General features: G+C 44.2%; 1 protein-coding gene across 5 annotated transcripts in view; it reads left to right on the top strand.

Annotated features, from left to right (window-relative positions):
- Positions 1-15,320, top strand: part of Ptprm (protein tyrosine phosphatase receptor type M) — a 698,333-nt gene extending 683,013 nt beyond the window's left edge. For all 5 annotated transcript variants that reach the window (XM_087902425.1, XM_087902421.1, XM_087902423.1 and 2 more), the window contains 2 exons: positions 4,806-4,941; positions 14,589-15,320. In XM_087902425.1, the coding sequence (XP_087758551.1) occupies positions 4,806-4,941; positions 14,589-14,642 (190 nt within the window). In that variant the 3' untranslated portion in view covers positions 14,643-15,320. The remainder of the gene's footprint in view (positions 1-4,805; positions 4,942-14,588) is intronic.
- Positions 15,321-19,448: the final 4,128 nt, after the last annotated feature.

Genomic DNA, 19,448 nt, shown 5'->3' with positions numbered 1-19,448 from the left:
TACAAGAAGGATGATACAGTCGACATCAACTTAATGGGCACTGTGCAAAAAGGAATGCTCCCTAAGGATTGCCATGGCACAACAGTAGAGTCTGCAACATCATGCAGCGTGCTGTAGGCGTCATTTAGTAAGCAAATAAGTGAAGGCAAGACCCTTGCCAATAGATGTGTGGATTGAGTACAGTAAGCACTCTATAAACCAAGATTTCCTGAAAAAAATGCAGGAAAACAACCAGGAAAAAAGGGAAGGCAGAGAGAAAAATGCCTGGGCTCCCGCCTGCCACCCCAGACAGCACACCAGCAAGTACTGGCAGGAAGGAGCCCGAGCTGCTGGAGCCCATTGCACATAAATTCATAGGTTAATTTACAAAGGGAAATAAAAGAGCTAAACTATTTAAAATAATCCCAATAGGAAAGTTGGCGTTTTAATGGCGGTATCGGATCTGTTAGATTTTTGTTTGCGTGGGGTTCTTTTTGTTTTGTTTTGGGGTCCTGGAGATGGAATCCCGAGCCTTGAGGATGCTAGGCAGCTGCTCTCCCTACCAAGCTAGAGTCCCAGACCAGTCGTTTCTAGTTTCAGTGCTAAAAGTTGTTTTCAATCCTGCATCATAAATGGAAGCATAACTGGCTTTCCCCATGAGCCATCAATCCCTGAGCCCTCAGAAAGAGGTCACTGCCAGAGAGAGCTGAAAGGGAAGTTCTCTGAGAGACCGGTGCGAAGACCTGTTCAGTCACGGCACGTTGTATGCGGCCTTCTTCCAAAGGGCAGCTGTGACCCTTGAACTAGCAATTACATCACGGTCCATGTGGTGTCCCTAGCAGTGGGCTGTTTGACTATCACAGACAGTGGTGGCACCAGTTATTTCTCCCCTGCCTGCCCGTCATCCCTTTCTTACCTTCTGTGAGGGCTCCTCACAAGCTCTCCTCGGTCCCATAATCCCTGTGGAGCTGCCTCTTGCTAATGTTGGGTATGAACTCAGGTCTGTAGAGAAGGTTTGATTTTTTTTTTTAATTTATAAACTTAATCTAAAGTTTTTTGGGGGTTGTTTGTTTGCTTTTTGGTTTGGGGGGCTTTGTTTTGGTTTTTTGTTGTTTGTTTGTGGGGTTTTTTTTGCCTACAAGAAAGTTTAAACTGATATCTTCCAATATTGGTCAGAAGAAAAAAAAAAAGCTTTGGAAACAGTTTAAACAGTTCTCGGTGAGATATTTCGCATGGTGCAGCGCCACCTATTGGCTGAGGGCAGAGTACACCTGCATGAGCGCCCTCCGGGTACTTAGGGGAGGGTATGGAAACAGAATTCTCTTCCTTATGTTTTTAAAACGAGAATATGTCCTCATTATGAAACTATGGAAAGAGTGGATATGGACAGGGGTCATGAGAAGCTGTTGAAAGATGAGGTAAAGAGCCAGCGATCCAGGACAGTGGAACATCCGTGCAAGGAATAGCAGAAGGCAAAGCCGTGCTATGTGTCACCTGATTCCAGCATAGATCCCTGCAGCCTGTGACTGCAGGGCAGTGAAGAAACTAGGCACATCCGCCTGTCTCTTCCCAAGTGCACAGAAATCCTTTCTGGCGAATCACCCCCAAATGTTGCAAGCAGACAGCAGAGCTTCCATGAGAACACATGGGAGAAGCTCCTCATGAACAGGAGGGTAGCAGGGACTGATTTAGAGAGGACACAGGATGCTGGCCACCAAGGGAGCGTGGGGATGCGTTGAATTTCCTTAAGAGAGATACTTCGTTTATAATATAAGTAGATGAGGAGGAAAAGCAGGATAAGATGGGGATCCTAAATACATCTATCTGGCCAAGGTCCCCAAGCCAGCATGTCTACAAATACAGCAACTCCTTAAAACAAGACATCTAACTCCTTAGTTTTTCATGGGCAAAAAGTTTGCCTGGCATCACACTTTAGAAAGGAAAGCATGGCACTTAGCTCCATGGTGGAACCTTTGTCTAGTATGTACAAAGCCCTGAATTTGATCCCCAGCACTGGAGAGAGAAGAAAACCTATCTAAACAGTGATAATCAACATCATTAGTTTGATTTTAGTGTTTAGGAAAATACTCATTAAAACCACTTCATGCCCCCAGAATGATTACATTTTTAAAGACATGAAACAAAGATTCCAAGAGTTGGTTACACTGTAAAACTGGCAAGGGCATGGTGGCATGAGGAAGGAAGCCACAGGGCTGACCAGGCTCTGATAAGCCACCGTGGTGTGTACATCTGCAAAACTTATTGCCAATATCTACTTATCATTCTTAGACTTCATTGTGGCCATGTTATTCTTTATCTAAAGAGAGAATTTAGCTGAATGGTGGCGCATGCCCTTAATCCCAGCACTCGGGAAGCAGAGGCAGGCAGATCTCTATGAGTTCGAGGCCAGCCTGGTCTACAAGAGCTATTTCCAGGCCAGGCTCCAAAGCTATAGCAAAACCCTGTCGCAAAAAAACCAAAAAGGAAACAAAATAAAAAATAGAGGATTTAGAATGTTACAACAGACTGAATGAGCCAACATTCATGACTGTCTTCACTGACACTAATCAATCTTAAAATAGCAAAGCAAAGGGCAACCAAATGTCTTATACTTGCTTATCAGAGGAAGTACAATTGTTTTATGAATGACAACATTGAACTGACCATTCCTCCATCTAGGGTCCTTTAGAAGCCCTGCTGCCAGCCACCCATTTATAGGATACATGGGTCAAGGATAATACAATAAATCCTATTAGAGAGGTACAAGGGATGAGAAAATCCGGAACAGAGGGCTCTTCACAAGACAAGCTGTTCTTTTCTCCAGCGAGGTCTTGAGGACTAAGAGGAAACCTGTCAATAGCTGTAAAGTTATAAAACACCACCAAATGCAATAGGCATTCGTTGTTTAGATGCAGGTTTTTTTTAAGTCAGCAGAAGATAACATCTAAGAAACTGGAACACTGGTTAGGTACTCACTATTAAACCCACAGTGGTAGTGCAGTGTGATGGCTCATTGGGTCAGGGCGCTTGCTGGACAAGCCTGGCAGACAGAATTCGCCCCCAGAGCTCATGTAAGGACGGAAGAAGCGGACCCAGTCCCAAAGTTGCCCTCTCATCACGACGTGCACTCTATCAAGCCACTTCCCAGGCAAAGACTTTTCACAAAGTAATGATCATTTCGGTGTGATGGCATTATCATATTTCAGAATAAATGAAAGGCCATTTACCTCCTTAGAAAAGAAGTTAATGCATGAAAAGTACAAGGTGAATATTCTAGAAAAGACAAATATACTCAAAAAAGGGGGCAAGCGTATGCCACACAAACAGGGGGCCAACCTGATGGGACTCTTCATGGCTAGAACTGGAAAAATTAGAGGCAAAGATAATTACTGATAGATTTTTTTAGCACATGTAATAAAATTTTCAGTCTCTGCCTAGGTTGATATTAAATAATAAAACAAATACATTTTCAAATGGTGGGAGAGAGAGAGATTTCCTATAGTAGAATGTTGAACAGGGGAAGACAACATAAGATCAACGTTAGATAAATAAGACAGCCATAATTAATTGCTGAAAACAAGATGCACCATTGGCTATGAAAATCAGTGGTGACTGAAGAGAATCAGTATATTTGCAGAGTCCCAAAGTGTCTTACCCCGGGATGCATATTAACCACAAACACACCTGACAGTGAAAATCCTCACCAGCACCCTCTTGTGGGCAAGATGAACATCCCTGCGGCTGAGACATCAACACATGAGTCCCATAGAGGGTGTAAGGCTCTTCCCCTAGGTTTCTTAGCCAGTGACAAAGATATACCAGAGGAACCCAGATGAAAGGCCGTTTCGCTGTGGGACTTAGTCGTGGCCTTTTCAAATTGTGGCCGGGGCACATGGGTCTTATCTAAGCCTCCTTTCTACACTCTGAATTCTGTATTCCATAAAGCAGCCCGCTAGGACACGTCAGAAGTAGCATACCAAGAAAGACAAGGGAAAGCTGATAAACAGGTAAACTGCCACAGACTGGAGAAGGGTAAAGAGATACGAGGTGACGACCATATGCCAGAGTAGAACCTGAACCACAAAGGGACTGTAATGCAGAGACTGGAAGAATGTGACCGAGGTCTGTAGTTCAGCCCCAGTGCGGTAGCTCTTACCCCCTGACTGTGATGGTGTGCAACGGTTATAAATGCCTACCACAGGCTGGGCAAGGGAACTCTCTGTGCTATATTGGCAATGTTCCCATATATTTAAAATTGCTTTTTAAAAAGATTTTAGAGAACCTTCGAGCTTGGGAGATAGAGAGATCCTAGTACCTTCAAAAACCGGATATTTGTACATACCCCCACTTGTCATTGGTTTTCTAATGACATTATCTGAAACCTGGCAGATTTCAAACGAGGTGGCTGCTACTTACTAAAATTTTTCCATATTGGGCTCTTTGTATAAAAATCAGTAAGGAGTCAGGCAGTAGTGGCTCATGCCTTTAAAACCCAGCACTCGGGAGGTAGAAGCAGGCGGATCTCTGTGAGTTCGAGGCCACCCTGGTCTACAAAGTGAATTCCAGGATGGCCAGGGATATACAAAGAAACCTTGTCTTGGAAAGAAAATCAGTAAGGTACCATATCAGAAATCATCATCGGGCCGGGACAAGGCTAGGATGAACTGCGGGCTGCATGCTAAGGCAGCTTGTTGCCCGTGCACCTTCCTTCTGACCTTTCTCCAGGGCTTAGACGACGTAGCTCCACAGATACAGCACAGCACAATACAAGAAGTGCTACGACAACAAACCCCATCCGACCATCTATCTGATTTCTTCTCTGACAGGAACGGAGGGGGTCGCAGTGGCTCATTCTGTGCCATCAGCATTGTCTGTGAGATGCTCCGACACCAGAGAACCGTGGATGTCTTCCATGCCGTGAAGACGCTGAGGAACAACAAGCCCAACATGGTGGACCTCCTGGTAGGATGCCCCCTGCCCTGCCCTGCCGGGTATCTCAGAGTTGCCTGGGACTCCTCACCAGCTCCCACATGGCGATGCTCCACCAGAGAGGACACTTTTTTCCAAAGCGTCACACATGGTTTGGCTCAGGGGACTTTCCTCTCTTTCTCTCCTGCTTCCTTTCCAGTCTTGTAGAGGAGACTCCCTCGGCTTGGTTGAAATGTAGAAATAGCTGAGACTTACAAGTGAACATTCTTCTTTCTTTCCCTTTCTGGCAGTGCCTTCCACATGGCTAAGCACTTAAGTCTTCTTGGAGAAGAAATAGTCACAGTACGAGCAATGCCAGATTTTCAAATTATAGATTTTATAAATAGCTTAATCGCCTAATATTTATCAAAGTTGTGAATTTCGGTTTGACATACGAGATATCGCATTTAATTATGGTGGCCACATCTGAGAGGAGGATTAAAGGGGTTGAGAAACAAAGCACTAGGGGCAATTATTTTCTTAGAGTAGCTCACAAAATGCCTTCTTTTTCTTTTTAAATGTGGAGCTGATAGAATGCCAGGCACTCAAGAACAGAAGGGGAGCTTCATAGAAGAAGCTTTTCTCTCGGGCTCTGTAGGTCTCTGTCTGAGTGAGCTGAAGGGAACCAGAGAAAGGTCCAGAGAGTGACTCGTGAAGCAGAGAGGAAGGAGGAAGAGGCGAGCTATGCTGCCTTCCAAGGCCCCCGGTTCTGCAGCAGTGCAGTTAAAGAGTCCCAAATGCAAACGGGGGTCAAGAGTTGAACTCAGCTTGAGAAAGTAGCCAGGGGTCCCTGTGCTATGTGAGGGTCACTGCAGCAGGACCCAGGGTGAGGGAGTAGCGTGACCTCCTACAACCAGCTCCCGGGGATAGCGAAATCCTCTCTCCAGCAGCAGGGCCCTCCTCTCCAGCAGCATCTGCTGTCTAGACACTGGCCTTGTGCTTCTATTCCACATCTAGGAAGCACGATGTTATCCAAGGACTCTTGTAGAAGGGCTGCTTAGCTGGGTACATGCCCTCAAACCTGGGCCATTGCACCAGCTCTGATAAGAAGAATCCTGTTTCCCCAATTGTCTGCCTCTTCTTTCCTGCCCCACAGGAAGACCAAAGAAATGCAGATAGAGTCTCAACTGTGTTGTGAACTCAAATAGAGGACCTCAAACCCATGAGCCCTGTAGTGCTAGTATCGTAAACCAGGGGTAGCAGTAGCCTTTTTGAGGCTACACAACATGAAAAGACCTGTGACTTTGTTTGGGGCATCGCAATGAGAGAGGCAGTTGAGTGTGTAACTGTCCACTGGGCATGATGATGCCTTTATGGCCCAGGGACATAGTCATATCTAAGTGTTAGGGATGGAATCTGGCAGCCCTGTTAATGTGACATTTAGCATGCACCAGGCCTGGCTCCTGTTGCACTTCAGATGGGTAACAGGCTTCATGCCCGTGGGATCTAAGGTATGATTGTGTGCAGAGTTCCCGAGAACCAGCTAAGAATTGTCACGTGAGCATTAGAGGCTTCACCCTTCTAGACTGAGCAGAGAGCAGCCCCAGTCACTGGTAACCTGAGTTGGTGCAGGGAAGGAGAGCGCAGAGGTCCAGACTTTGGTTAGTATGTGGGCAGAAGTGCCCATGATAAAACAAATGTCAGTTTCCTCACTGAGCCTGAATTAAGCGAAGCCTTAGAAGTCCCCCCCTTCCAGGCCTTCCTGTACTGGCTCTACGGACGCGGTCATCACTCCGGAGCTTTTATGGTCCAATTCAGCCAGGCTTTTTTCAAGTCAGCGGTTCAGATTACAGGCCAGGGCAATTCCTCATGAGATAAATGGAGGCTCGGGTGGCTGACCAAAGGGAGCCTGCACTGCAGACAGCTGGTTCTACTACTATCCTATAACGGTATTGGAGTTTGGGTTGTTATAAAGGAATGTCTTCTTAAAAATTAATTCCACTGGCTTACAGTAACTCAGCATGTTTATGGGGTACAGTGTGACATTTCAATGCAGGTATGACATGGGTAATGATCAGGGCACAGTAACTGGTGTATCTGTAGCTGCAGGCAGGTTTTTTTATTGTTATTCTTTGGGCTGGGAACCTTCCAAATCCTCTCTGACGACTGTTTGGAAATATTTAACCTGTTGTCGTCAACCACGGCTCCCCACGGTGCCGTGCAGCTTAGGACGCTGTCCCTTCCGCACTGAATCCTGTCCAGTCGTGGACAATTCCAGTGGCGAATGCAGGGTCCCCGGAAGCCCGGCGCTCTGAAGGTCAGCCCTGAAATTCTGAGACGGTCGATGACAAAGAAATGAAGGGGAGTTGTGAGCTTTCCAAAGAAAGCCATCTGCCAATCTGCCAGGGTGACTGGTCGCAAGATAATAGCGGGTGACCAGAGGAAAAATGTCACAACGCTCTTTTTGTCTGGTTTCGAAGCTTCTGTGCCAAAGTAAGAGCTCTTGTATGCGGTTTGTTTCTTCGTCCCTGAAGCCCAGTATCTTTCTATTTTAGAATTCAGAGACGTTGGCTGAAAGAATTAATTAGCTCGGGTCAGCACGATAAAGCCTGGTGTGGCTGTTCCGTGTGTAGCTATCTGAGATCTGAGTGAAAAAAAAATATTGGGGCCAGCCATTGAGAAGGGTACTGACGATGTGAGCTGCATCTCTGAAGGAGTATGTTCCAGAAAGGCTCAGGGCATGCTTCTGAACTGATCAGCCAGGACGCAGGGTGGGTGGAGTGGGAAACCAATACCTGGACCCACTGAGTCTCTTCTCACAGCTCAGAGGCAGGAGGATACCTCCAATGGCCCACTCCCTCCAGAACTCCCAAATGCTGCAACTGTACCCTTCCTGCCTGCATGGGAGGAATACATGGGGGTCCTCCCTGTCTCCTTCCATCCCCTTTTGTGGTTCTGATATCAGTAAATTGCCTCCGACTTTGAGAGTCTATACATTTTGAAGCCTGGCACTCTCGGGGAAACCTAGACACCTATTTCCTCACATTGTGAGTTTGGGGTTTCGGGGGAAAGACAACAGACTGCTCGGAAGAACATTAAATTAGGATACAAGGGCTGCAGAGATGGTTCAGTGGTTGAGAGCACTGACTGCGTAAGTGTGAAGGTCTGAGTTCAGGTCCCCGCGTCTGGAACACAGGCAGGGCCTCAGAAGCGCCTGTGACCCCTGCACTGTATGAGACAGAGACGGGACAATGACTGGGACTTGCTAGCTTCCAGCCTCGCCAAAAGAACACATGTTTCAGAGAATAAGGCAGAGAAAGAGGAGATCTGACATGCTGGTTTCTGTGTGCACATGTGCACGCACGAGCACACACACAATAAAAATAGTAACTCAGAATATAAGGTTAGAACGTTTTCTACCCAGAGCTGTTACTTTATTCTGACCCCGTTTTAGCCTGGCTTCTAAGTTAACCATCTATTTAAGCAACCTTGTCACTGTCCATAAGCTCTGGGCTCCCAGAATGAACAAGGACAGCTGGGCCTAGTTGGAATCAGAAACAGAGGCCTTGAAGCTGTCAGGGTTATGGGGAAAGCAGCAGCTCCCAGCAGCTGCCCTCAGCTTTGCCCTCCTCACTGGGCCCTGTCTCAGCCAACAGCCTCAGGGAATGGGGTAATCTAGTGGTACCACTCGGGGGTTCCCTCTCCCCACCCAGTGCCTTAGCCGGAACCGGGCCTGCGATTCCCTAATTGTCCTGACCTAGACACTCTGATCTTGAGCAACATGTCACCTAGGGCTTTGTTACCTTTTGAAATCCAGGTAAGATTGACCAGGTCCCTGTGTAAAATGGGGGCATGACCACTCCTAGGTATGGTTGAGGGGAGGTTTGTATTGTGAGTATGAGGGAGAAAACAGCCTGAGGCGTCTGGAGAGTCCAGAGCAGGAAGAGCACGCCATTACTAAGCATGGCCAGTAGACTGAACAGGGTCATGGCAGGGATGGGAGTAAGAGAAAGTAGGGGGGCAGAGAGAGAGAGGACAGGGGGGGCAAGAGGGCAAAGATACTCAAGAGGGCACACGGCCTAAATGGCAGGAATGAGAAGCTGGGGGAAGGGAAGGAAGCCCGTGAGCTAGGGTTTAGGGTAGGAGGGGTGAGAAGAGCTGAGAGCAGTGCTTGCCACGTGGGACTCAGGAACAGAGCTGAGGGAGTCTCAAGGCCAGCATGTGCTTTGCTATGCTAATAGTAGGCACCACAGTTAGCTATTTGGAGGGGGTTCTTTTGGACCTGACAATCCCCACCAAAATAGAGGCCCCGGTCTTTCTCAGGGTTTCCACAAGAGGCCTGTGGAAATGCCAGGTTTAGTCATCATTGACACCTTTAACTGCACAAAGAGCCCACCTCCAAAAGCCACGCCTTGCTCCGCAGCCACTGGTGTAGGATTGGGCACTGACTACATAGGGTACACTTCAGTGAGCATCAGTCACCACGATCACACTCCGTGCCCTTCCTGTCACGGGGACAAAATGCCATGTGTTGTGTCTTCCAATGGACCCAAACTGTTCTGAATAGGTGCCACCAAGACAGGAAAGAAAGCAGTGCTTGTTACGGACTGGGAGGGCAAGAGAATGGGTGCCACCTGGCACAGGCTTTCCCGGTGGCGTAGAGACATTCTGCAATTTACCTTGGGTTCAACTCAGTAAATATTGAAAGCTATTGAACTGTGTCAAAACTGCACCTAATTTAACTTAGGAATCTGACCGGGAAATGCCCATCCTATAAAACAGAGTTAACAGGCAGGAAAGTAAACCCCACATGGCAGCTCAGGGCTGGGTACCAGATGTGCCCTTACTTCACGTCACCTCAGGAAAACGGGGCCCTGGCTTGGTGGCCATTTCCAAGCTCAGCGTGCTATGTAGTTATTTTGTTTCTGAAGCTTGACGACACGGTCTCCCTCTCTGTGGCCATCTATTAAGTAGTGGCGAGGATTGTCTAGTCTCCCTAGTACAGAGTGGATGGTCACCAGTGTGACCTGCTGGGACCCAACCACCCTCAGTTTTCTGCACACAGGACCACTTCAGCCCCTAGCAGGAAGATTTGTCCAGTCCAAAGTGTCCACTTACCATTGTGAAACCTATCTGAGGTTCAGGCAGGCGCCTCAGGGAGGGAAGCTGGCTTCAGGTAAGGTGACCAGGCTATTCTCTTTGGCTCTTGAGCAGCTGACATGCGCTGTTTAGTGTGCCCAGACTGACTGTGGCCCCCTCAGCTCCTCCAGCACAGGTAATGTGTGCTGACAAAGGCAGACTGCCAGCCCTTCACGGGATGCCTCAGAACTGCCCTCGGGAGCCCTGACCTGGTGACTCCCAGACTCAGCCAGCCACATGCCAGGACTTTTAAAGAATGACCTCAGCTTTGGGTTCCATTTCAGAAGTCACTTCTCTCTCTTCAAAGAAGCCACTGCCAATCAGAATCAGAGTCTAGAAAGGGACAGCAAGTGTCCCTGATAGGGATGGGACCCGGCTGAACCTCTCTGCCAGACCAAGCACGTGCCTGCAGCCAGCAGCTATGGTCTGAGTTGGAAAAACTCAGGACCAAGGGGTGTATGTGTGTGAGAGTATGTGTATGTATTTATATACAAAGTTTTTTCTCAAAAGCATGGGGATGGCTCATGTGGCTTAATTATACCATTCAGAAGCAGGGAGAAAACTGTAGAAGACAGGGCTGTACCTGGTGATCAAGTGTAATCAGTGTCCAGTGTAGGGAGATTTGAGGTGCTTCCCAGGTGCTCGGAGGAGGGGACATGGCAATTTGGGGCCTTTTTTTGCCTTCCCCTTGTTTTTATGATTCAGAAACTGGTCATCACAGAATCTACGGGAATTGGCAGCTTGCTCAGGATGGATGAGATGGGAGAAGGGGAGCTCATTTTGAAAATTATAGCCATGCCTGAGATAGGGCCACTCTGCTCACTGCTGGGTCACCAAACCTTAGCAGAGGAGCCTGAAATCCCTCATGAGTCTCCACCTTTTCTTGTGACCTGAGGCCAGCAGCCACAAGTCCCTACTAACTGTGTTTGAATATATTAAAAAAGGACCATTTGTGGTAGTCACTGAAACTAATTGCACAGTTAGATCTGAAAAGAATCATTTTTATGCGATGAGGGATTACATTTCCATAAAAAAATCATAGCCAGGATTCACAGAAACGAGAGAGATGATTGGAGGGAGCACTTGGTGGTCAATTTGTCAGTGTGGCAATCTAAAAACTCTGAAATTCAAATTGCTTCTTTTAAATATTCAGAAAATAAAAGCATTCAGTGCTAAAATAATCGATCGTAGAATGTGAACCAGAAATAGAACATTGCAGAGGGTAAGTAATAGTGTTTCCAGGTCAAGGGTTTAAAGGATCAAACACAAAGAGAAACACAGGTTGCAGGTTGTCAGAGAGAGGACAGACTTAGAAGATATTTCGCATCCAACCACATTCCACACACTGAGGTCAGTCCTGTGTGTGAGCGCCACAGAGGGCTGCACAGATCCCATCACTGCCCCCACCTCCAATCCTGTGGACTGGTACCACTAACATTGGAAAACCAGAGCTTCAGGTCTCTTGTGCCAACTGGAGCTGCCATGCCCAAAGCAGTTGCTGGTGCCGTGTCACTACCGTGCCAGAGGAAACACACGCCGTACCAACTGGAACTACTCAGCTTCTAGGAGTAACTACACGTAGAGTGCCCCATACCCACTGTTGGCTGTACACCACTAAAGTATCTCTATTCTTATGTGGCCACCAGTGACAGTGGGTCTCTCTGACTCTGCCTTGGCCTATACTAGGTCAAAGGTCATCCATTCCAACCAAAGATGCTCTAAAGAGGCTTTCTACACTGTGGTGCCCATGCAGTGATAAGGTCAACATTGCAGCATGACCCCCAGGCTAGTGAGTAAAGGCACTTGCTGTCAATACTGAAAACCTAGGTTCCTTCCCAAAACCCACATGGTGGAAGGAAAGGACTGAGTCCTTCACCCTTCTGCCATACCACACTCCTACATCCTGCAAAAAATAAAATTAGTGCAAAAGCAAAAATTAAAAACAATCCATTCCTGGACTTCAAAGAGAATAATTTCCAACCAAGAATCCTGTACCCAGCAAGGCTACCATTCATAAATAGCAATAAAATGCTTCAAAGAAAATCAGACTGGGGGTGGGGCGTGACCACCATGCTGGCCTTATGAAAGATACTTAGTAGAGTTCAACATCCAGGTGTGAAATAAAGAACTACCACCATGAAAGAGGTTAATCCCAAAATAAGGATAGGTCTACAAAAGAGAAATGTAAAGAATCAAACATTATTTGTACAATATATATCAAACCACAAAGATGAACAAGAGATAAAAACCTAAAGAGGCAGTTTATGGTGGCACAAACCTGTGGCCCCAGCTCTCAAAGAGACACACACCATGTTGCAGGTCAACAAGAAGAAGGAAGAGAAACACAAAGACTCTTTAAAACTCCTAGAAGAAAATCAACCAGATGATATGAGTACATCCGTACTGATCAACTATCACCATGAATGTAGATGGACTTGGTTCTCTAACTAAAGAAACAGACAGGGCAAATAGGGTTATTTTGAGATTATCTAATATTATCACCTCATCATCAAATAAACACACCACCTGAAAGTTAAAAGATGGAGAAACAAATCTCTAAGGTTTAATAAGCTAGCAGCAGTTAGCTAAGTTGTACGTAGAGCAAAGACTAAAGACAACTGTAACGAAGACCTGACAGTTACTAAGAGGGTATGACTGTGACTCTGTATGCACCCAGTTTCATTTTTTAAATCCACTAAAACTGTTCAGGAACTGGCATGTGCTTCCCAGAAGTTATCAAACATTCTCATATGTTTCTTATTCTCCTTTTACCTCTATCCCAGAATACCTGTTTTTAATCCCATTTTAAATGATCATATATTTTTATCATCTAAAGTGGAGCAGCTGAGAGTCAAAGAGGGTGCTAGTAATAGCAATGGCAAGACAATGGCAGAAATCAACGTTGAGTCCCCTTTCCTAGCTCCATAGATCCTTCCCCTCCTAGGGCCCTGGATTACAGATGCAACTTAAGGAAGGGAACATTGCACAGGTTTTCAGTCCATCATGGCAAAGAAGCCACTGTGGAGCCACTCAAATCCTGATGGCAGAACGGTCGAAGTATGTGACAGAAGCTGTTCCCTTTTAGTTGATCAGGAAGACCAAGCCAAGATATGAAGTGGGCAGTGATGACATCTCCCCTAAAAACCTGTAGCCGGTGAGCTGCATCCTCCACCTAGACCCTGCATCCCAGTGTCCAAATCCTTCCAAAGTAGTGCCAGGTAGATACCAAGAATTCAAAACATTAGCCTGTGGTGTAGGAGGTCCTTCTGTCTTTGTGTTGCTTTCATTGGTTAATAAGGAAACTGCTTTGGGCCTGTTGATAGGGCAGAACTTTGATAAGCAGGGAAGACAGAACTGAATTCTGGAAGAAAGAAGGGCGTGGGGGGAGGAAGGGAGAGAGAGAGAGAGAGAGAGATGCCATGGATCTGCCAGAGACAGACACTGGGAATTTTACCCGGTAAGCCGCTGCCATGTGGCAATACACAGATTAATAGAAATAGGTTAAATAAAGATGTAAGAATTAGCCAATAAGAGACTAGAGCTAATGGGCCAAGCAGTGATGTAATTAATACAGTTTCTGTGTGGTTATTTCGGGTGTAAGCTAGTCAGGCGGCTGGGACAAACAAGCAGCTCCTCCCTGCAACAAGCCTGTGAAGGAAATTTCAGATTTGAACCCTAATGTGCTACCCTTCCTAAGAATCCCTGTCCTCATCTCCACTGATCCCACAGTCCATGTTTGGGAGCCATTCTTTCTTAGGTGCTAATACTCAGTTACCAGTCTCACCCTTCCCCCTACATCACAAATTTATCAAATTAGGGGCCACAATAAGGTACATGACACTTAGGAGGACCTTAATCAATTCTCAGGACATTAAAGAAATGCTACTGACTGAAAAGAAAGGTCAAGAAAGAGCAGGGTCAGAGAAAAGCCTTATGGATAAGCCTGTTGGGGACAAACCACGCAGGCATTTCTTCCAGCCTCCCTGATCTCTCTGTCTACTCTTGATCTTCCTGCAAAAGGCTCAGATTGTTGTCAATACCGTGTAAAGCATATAGGGGCAGCATACCTTCATCTCTTGTTAGCTGTGAGGTCTTAGTTCCAGGACTCCTTACAGACAGTCCAATCCCTGATATAAAATGGCATAGAGTTTGCATATACCCAACTCATCTTTCCATATACTTTAAATCTCTAGATGACTTACAATAAGGGACTAGAAATGCCATGCTTCTAGTTAATGTACCCTATTGCTTAGGTATTTGCAAAAATCCTTACTTGTTCAGTGCAGATGCCATTCTTTTTCTGATAATGAATTACATGCAGAACCCAAGCATCTTCAGCTACACAGGACTTCCTAGAATGCTAATGCACACAGATACTAGAATTCTATCAAGGGAAGCATCAAGAGTAGATACATTGTGATTCAAAACTGCTACTTTCTGATTCATTTCTAGTTCAATGTGTTATCGGTTTTATGTCTTGCAATTAAGAACCTTCGTCTGCTGTAATTGCTCTAACAGAAGCAAAGTTTGGATACAGCTGACATTCTCACTTTCTCTTCTAGGATCAGTACAAGTTCTGCTATGAGGTGGCCCTGGAATACTTGAATTCCGGCTGAGCGTATGAGCAGCTCTGCAGAGGAGTACCTTTCTACCACAAAGTCAAGACGTTCTGTGGCGTCTCTGATGATGAGATGAATTGTCAGTATGTTTATTTTGCTTTGCATAATTGGCTCTTTTTAAGAGCTCAAGAAAGTGTTTCTAAAACTGCTTGCACTGCCCAATTCCCTGTAATGCTGCTGCGTGACCAAAACACAGCAGACAGTCACCAGAGACTGTTCTCCTCGCCACTGGCCTTGTTAGAGCAGCACAGACATCTGGTCAACCGAAGAGCACAATTATATTCTTATGAAGGAATTTGTACTTGGGATTTTTTTTTTGTGGCCGTGACCCTTTGTCATTGTTACAACTGAGTGTATGTTTTGTTCTGTGGAGAATGCTACCTGGCATTATGATAATATATTCTTTTAGTTAATATTTGTATTTTAACATGTTGCATAATATAAGATTATATAGCTTTCAAGGACTAACAGATAAAGATGTAATGAACAAAGACACAGTGTATGAGTTGTTTCTAGCGGATTTGTATGGTTCAAAGAGAAAAGCTGGGGAGGCCTCCGTTCAGAAGTGTAACGTGGTTAGAGTCACAGATCCAAAGCTTTCCCATTTGTTTATATTGTAAATATTTTTTTGATTTCATCAAATTATTTATTCATTAAAAGAAATTTTGTGATGCACGGTGAGTGACAATCATTTTTACTAAGCCCAAGAAGTGACTGACTGTATGATGTTACCATTTGTGAATTCTCAACTCAGTAAAGTCTGACCCTTGACTAGTCTTGCTGTGTTGCTAGAAGCCACATCCCTATGACTAGTCCAGTTAGGGAGAGCTTGCACCTGGAACCTTGCCTTGGTGCATATTTGACTTCCAATAGGGTGGTGGTTAATTTATAAAGAAAATAAATCATCTGTATATTGAGGCCATCGTGTGAAATAGTAAAAGGGCAAGCACACACACGAGAGATGCGACAGGAACAAGAGAACACATTTGTAACAAAGCCCCTCCCACAGGAATGGCCATGATCCATCAAAGGCCACCTGCTAAAGCTACCTCCCAACCTGTCTCGCAGTTTAATGTCCACATGAGTTTTTGGAAAACCACATGATAGCAGCCTGCTTGCCTGGTGCAGACAGAGCTGGGGTGCTTGAACAGACACTCCTATAAGAACCCCAGATGTAATCCCGGCATCCTACATGCATCCTATGAGACTATGGTGGAGTAAGACTATAAATCAGCAACAAAACGAACTCAGACCACACACAAGGACATGACGACCACCTAACACTCTTCTGGATGAACAGTGGCCTATTGAAGAAACTAGGAAATCTTGAAAACATTCTAGAATCAAATAAAAATGAGAACACAGCATACCAGAACTTCTGGGATTTAGCCAAGGTAGACTTAAGAGCAAACTGTGTAGATATAACTGTTCATGCTTTAAAAATCAGAGGGACCGAACCTCAAAGCTCTAAAAATGCAAACCCAAAATGCAGCAGATGGAAAAATTATGAGAGAAATAAATGAAATAAGATTTCAAAACCAAAAATAACATAAAGTTAACCAGAGTTGGTTCTTTGAAAAGATTTTTAAGGATGTGAGGATGATCTGGCTGCGACATCTGTCACCCCATTGATCGCCAGGGTTGATTTGGCAGATCTGGCTGGCTGGGCGGGTTTCCCCTTCCTCCCTCACTGCTCCATGTGCCAGCGTCCCTCCCAAAGCTGTCTGCTCCGTTGAGGAGGACGACCTTCCTCTAAGAGGAGGACCGGTCTTCAGTCAAGGGTCTAAGAGTAGCTGTGCTCCGCTGCTAGAACCTCCAAACAAGGTTTTTGAAAAGGTCCATTTGAAAAGATTTGTAAGACTTATCAAGCCCTAGCCAAGATAGCCAAAAGAGCAAGAAAATATAAATTAATTAAACTGGAAATGTAAAAGAAGATTTTACAAAAGAGTCCAACAAAATTCAGATCATCAAAGGATACTTTGAAAACTTGAACTACCACAAGTTGGAAAAGCTACAAGAAATGGACAAATTCCAAATGTACCTATCAAATTAGAGCCAGAAGAGAGAACCTGAACAGACCCGCAACAAGCAATGACTTTGAAGCAGTAATTAAAATCATCCCCAGGAAGAAAAAAGCCCAGGGGTGGTATTTATTGCTGAATTCTACGAGACTTTCCAGAAAGATCTCATATCAGCACTTCTTAAAATATGCCACAAAGGAACACTACCAAACACATTCTGTAAAGACAAAATAACCCTGGTACAAAGATGCCCACAAACTGAACTCAGGATCACAAGCAAGTAGATTAATTCAGCATATACAAATAAATAAATGTGATATTACTATGTTTAAAGACAGAAATTACATGATCATATCAATAAATACATACAAGGAATTTAACAGAGTTCAGCATAGCTTCATAGAAGTCTTGAAGAAAATATGAACAGACAAAATATACCTCAATATAATTGTCTATTATACAACATACCTGTAGCCAATGTTATACCAACTGGGGGGGGAACTAAGATCATTTCCTCTAAAATATGGGATGAGACAAAAGCATACACTCCCTCCACTCTTGCTTAGTATATTACATGAAGTCTTATGGAGAGCAATAAGACAAATGAAAGAAAATGTATAAAATTTTTAAAAGAAAAAGTTAACCAATTCCAAAGTTAAGCTCTTCCTTTTTCAAATGGTGTAATTTGAAATGATGTAATTTCAAAATGATGTAATTTTCAAATGATGTAATTTTCTATACTGAAAAGTCACATGGGCTCCACCAAGAGACATTTGGATCTGATAAACACTTTTAGTAAAGTAGCTTAATTATATATATAAAATATCAGTAGCATTTGTATATACCAATAATGAACTTGCTGACAAAGATATCATGAAAAATATTCCATTCACAATATCCTCAACAAAACATAGAATAAACCTAACAATGAAGGTGAAGGACTTCTGACAGCAAAAGCTTCAAGTACTGAAAATAGAAATGAAAGAAGATCTTACACAATGCAATGACCTTCCATGCTCCTGGGTTAGCATTGTGAAAATAGCCATAAACTAGCAAAAGTAATCTACAGATTCAGTGGGATCCGCATCGGAGTTCCAATGACACTCTTCATGAGTAGGGAAAAAAATCCCAAAATTCATATGGGAACACAAATGACCATATATATCTAAAATGGTTCTAAAGAGAAAGAGCATACCTGAAGCCTTCACAGTATCTGACTTCATCCTACAGAGTCATAGTAATGAGGACAGTATCCTACCAGCCCAAAACTAGACACATACACCAACACCACGGAATGATAATAGAAAATCCAAAGATAAACCCATATAACTATAACAACTTGTTTTTCACAAAGAGATTTTTTAAATGCACTGGGGAAAAAACAGCCTTTACCACAAATGACAATAGCAAAACTAGATACATACCTACAGAAGAATGAAATTATAACCCTCTCTCACCATGAGCAAAATAAGTTTAAATTAAAGCAGAGACCATAATTTAAAAATGGAAACGTTGGGAAAAACACTTTGCGGTTATAGTTGTAGATAAGAACTCCAATAGTACAAGATAGAGTCATATAAGATATAGCCCAAGAATTAACAAATGGGATTACATAAAATTAAAAGGTTCTGCACATCCAATGTAACTATCATCAGAATGAACAGCTAATCTACAATTAGGAGAAAATCTTTCATAGCTTCATATGCTTCATAGCTTTCATAGCTTTCATAACTTCAGACAGGGGTTAATATCTAGAATCTGTAAAGAACTGCAAATTTTAAATATAAAAACATCACTGATCAGGAAATGAATCAATGAACTAAACAGTTCACAAGAGCATACAAGTAACCGATAAATATTTTCAAGAGTCCAACATCTCTATTCATCACAGAAATGCAAATCAAAACTGTGAGATTCCAGTTCATCCCAGCCAGAATGTCTACAAGAACACAGATGACAATAAACACTGGAGAGGATGCAGGAAAAGAGGCAGTTATTCACTGTTGGTGGGAGTGTAGACTAGGATAGCCCCTGCAGAAATCAGTGTGGGCTTCTCAAGAACACAAAAATAGAACTACTACGTGACTCAGCTGGACCACTTCTGAGCATATACCCAAAGGACTCCACACCCAACTAGAGAGACATTTGCACACCATGTTAATCACCGTGCCATAGATTCTACTCGCTCCTTATTTCTGGTTGTAGTGAACCTTGGAACGTAAGGGAAGATGCAGAGGCGGAAATAAAGGGCAGCTGTGAGTGGTACTTTCATCCTCAGATGGGGAAAGCAGTCGCTTAGCAACATGAGAGCCTTGCAGCACTCTCTTTAGCTTCCTTTCTGGAGCTCAATAGATCCAATTCCATGTCTGTATTTTCAGATTGTGTTCCAATTATCCTAATTCTAGATACAAGGTATGTGTAAATTATCTCCTGCTAAGTGGCAGTTGGTACCAAGATTTAGATGTGTTTTTTAACTCTCTATTTCATGTAGATTCTATGACTCAGTATTTAGGACTGTTTCCTCGGTCTAGATGGAAAGCAACACAGGAGCCAGACTTCTGAATGTTTGGTCTGAGTTAGCCAATTTTCCAACATGTTTAGTATCGCTACTGGATGCTATACACTGAGTAATTTATAAAGCTCATGGTTCTTGGAAGGTAGGAAGTCCAATGTCAAGAAGCCACAGTTGGTAAAACACCTTTTGGTTTTTATGGATTCCACAAAGTCCCAAGGTGGTACCACTTCTTGTGCCAAGAGGGACCACAATCATTTGAAAAAGTGG

The sequence above is a fragment of the Myodes glareolus genome, chromosome 27, assembly GCF_982192425.1.
Source record: "Myodes glareolus chromosome 27, mMyoGla1.1, whole genome shotgun sequence".
Lineage (NCBI taxonomy): Eukaryota > Metazoa > Chordata > Mammalia > Rodentia > Cricetidae > Myodes > Myodes glareolus.
The sequence above is the reverse complement of the archived record's forward strand: the minus strand, read 5'-3'. Positions and strand labels throughout refer to the sequence as shown.